This window comes from Charadrius vociferus, unplaced genomic scaffold, assembly GCF_000708025.1.
Source record: "Charadrius vociferus isolate BGI_N301 unplaced genomic scaffold, ASM70802v2 scaffold163, whole genome shotgun sequence".
NCBI lineage: Eukaryota > Metazoa > Chordata > Aves > Charadriiformes > Charadriidae > Charadrius > Charadrius vociferus.
In genome coordinates, this window is record NW_009648332.1 from 7336440 (window position 1) to 7338250 (window position 1811).

General features: G+C 61.1%; 1 protein-coding gene across 1 annotated transcript in view; it reads right to left on the reverse strand.

Annotated features, from left to right (window-relative positions):
- Positions 1–1811, reverse strand: part of BTBD19 (BTB (POZ) domain containing 19) — a 7792-nt gene that overhangs the window by 1639 nt on the left and 4342 nt on the right. Inside the window, exon 4 of the mRNA XM_009884855.1 lies at positions 793–852. Coding sequence (XP_009883157.1) covers positions 793–852 — 60 coding nt within the window. The remainder of the gene's footprint in view (positions 1–792; positions 853–1811) is intronic.

Here is a 1811-nt window from a genome sequence, read left to right on the forward strand (position 1 = left end):
TGCTCCTCCCAGGGCCAGCACTGCCCATCTGGGCACCAGGAGGACACATCCCTGTCCCCCTACAGTGGCAGCCCCTGTGTGGGGGGTACTCGGGACCAGCACAGGCAGGGCGAGCATCGCCTCCCCCTCCACCACAGCAGGGGACCAGCATTGACGCAAGCGGGGAGGGAAGGCAAGATGTTTTCTTCAGGTTTGTTTTGTTCTGGGGTTTTGGGGTTTTCTGTTTGTTTCCTCCGGGCCGGTTTTAGCTCTGTTTACGCGGCGGTGGTCTGGCACCACATCTGGCGGGAGCTTCTGTGTTCTGGGGCCGGCATGTCACCCCGAGAGCATCGCTCCAGCCTGTGGGAGATGGAACAAATCCCCCTTCTCTGGGGAGCAGCCTTGGTCCCACCAAATAGCGTGGCAGGGCCATTGGGACACCACCACCCCCACAGCTATTTTTAGGCATCCCAACTCTCAGCAGTGTTTTTGAGACTGGCCTTATAACCATGAGTGCTGCCAGAAACCCAGTGCCTCCCAGTTTCATGCAGGTGATGGCAAGGTCCTGGCACTGGGGACCTCAGGCCAGCTCTGCTCAGGGCAGCGTGAGGACATTTATTTCCCTGACAGGCTGTGGTGGCCCCGGTGTCCCTTGCAGCCCTGGTACAATATGCCCAGGAGCTGGTAGGGCAGGAGTGGGTAGGAAATTCTGTCCCACCATCCAGCTGAGAGCAGGAGGGTTAGGCCAGCTCCTGCCCCAAAATCAGACAGGTTATTTTTAACCCTCTGTGACCCCACTGGGGTCACACTCACCTGCAGAGCCTCGCAGACCTGCTCCACGCTCAGTGTGTCCTTGATGAACTTGACACAGAGCTGGAAAGAAGATGAAGAGAGGGTGAGCAGAGTGGAGACCCAGCCCTAACATCCCCTCCCATGACTCTCAGCACCCACTGAGTCCCCAGGACATGGGACACGGGACACAGGACATGGGGTGGCAGCACCCCCAGCCCCGCGGGGTTTCATAAGGCAGTGATGGGCTGTGGGCAGCCAAGCCAGGCACTGAGTTAGCCAAGCTTGATGTGACCAAACCCCAGCCAACCTCATAGCCCCAGGTGAGTCCCCTAACCCTGGCCATGGCCGCTAGCCATGTCCTGCCACGGGGGATGGCCCTGGCGCTGGCTGCAGTGCACTGAGTGACCCCAGCTTTGCCCAGCCCTGCCTGCCAGCTGCTCTCAGCCCGTGACTCTTGGGGGACCAGCATCTCTGGCTGCAGCCCAAACGCAGACGACGCAGGTGGGATGCAGCCAGATGGGCACGTCTATCAGGGAGCAGGACCTCCCTCCTGCCCATCTCAGCTGCCTCCCACACAAAGGGGTCAGAGCCCCTGGGAAACCCAAGGGGATGTGACATGCAGGGAGTAGCCGTCAGCTGGAGCAGAAGGGTCCTGAGTCATCAGCAGGAGGGAGATGAGGTCACCCTGCAGCTGGGGACACAACCACGGGCTTCCCCGGTTTGTCTTTGGTCAGCCCCTTCCCTCCCACCCCTCCTCTGTGGCTCTCGACACTGCAGGTCATCCCCCCGAGGAGGCATTTGCTGGATGGTGGGGTGGGACTCGTGTGGCCAGGCCACTGGGTCCCTCTTTCTTCAACACCCCTTACATCCCTTCCCTGCCCAGCCAGCTGTTTGACAGCCCTGTGACACATCTGGGCTTCAGCTGAACTTGTCCCCACGGGGTGATGGGGCAGGTCCCGTCCCCCTACCCCAGCACACAGCAGCCTGTGGTTCCTCAGTTCCCCAGCGAGGGCCTTCCCCGGCACAGGGGGGAGGGGAAG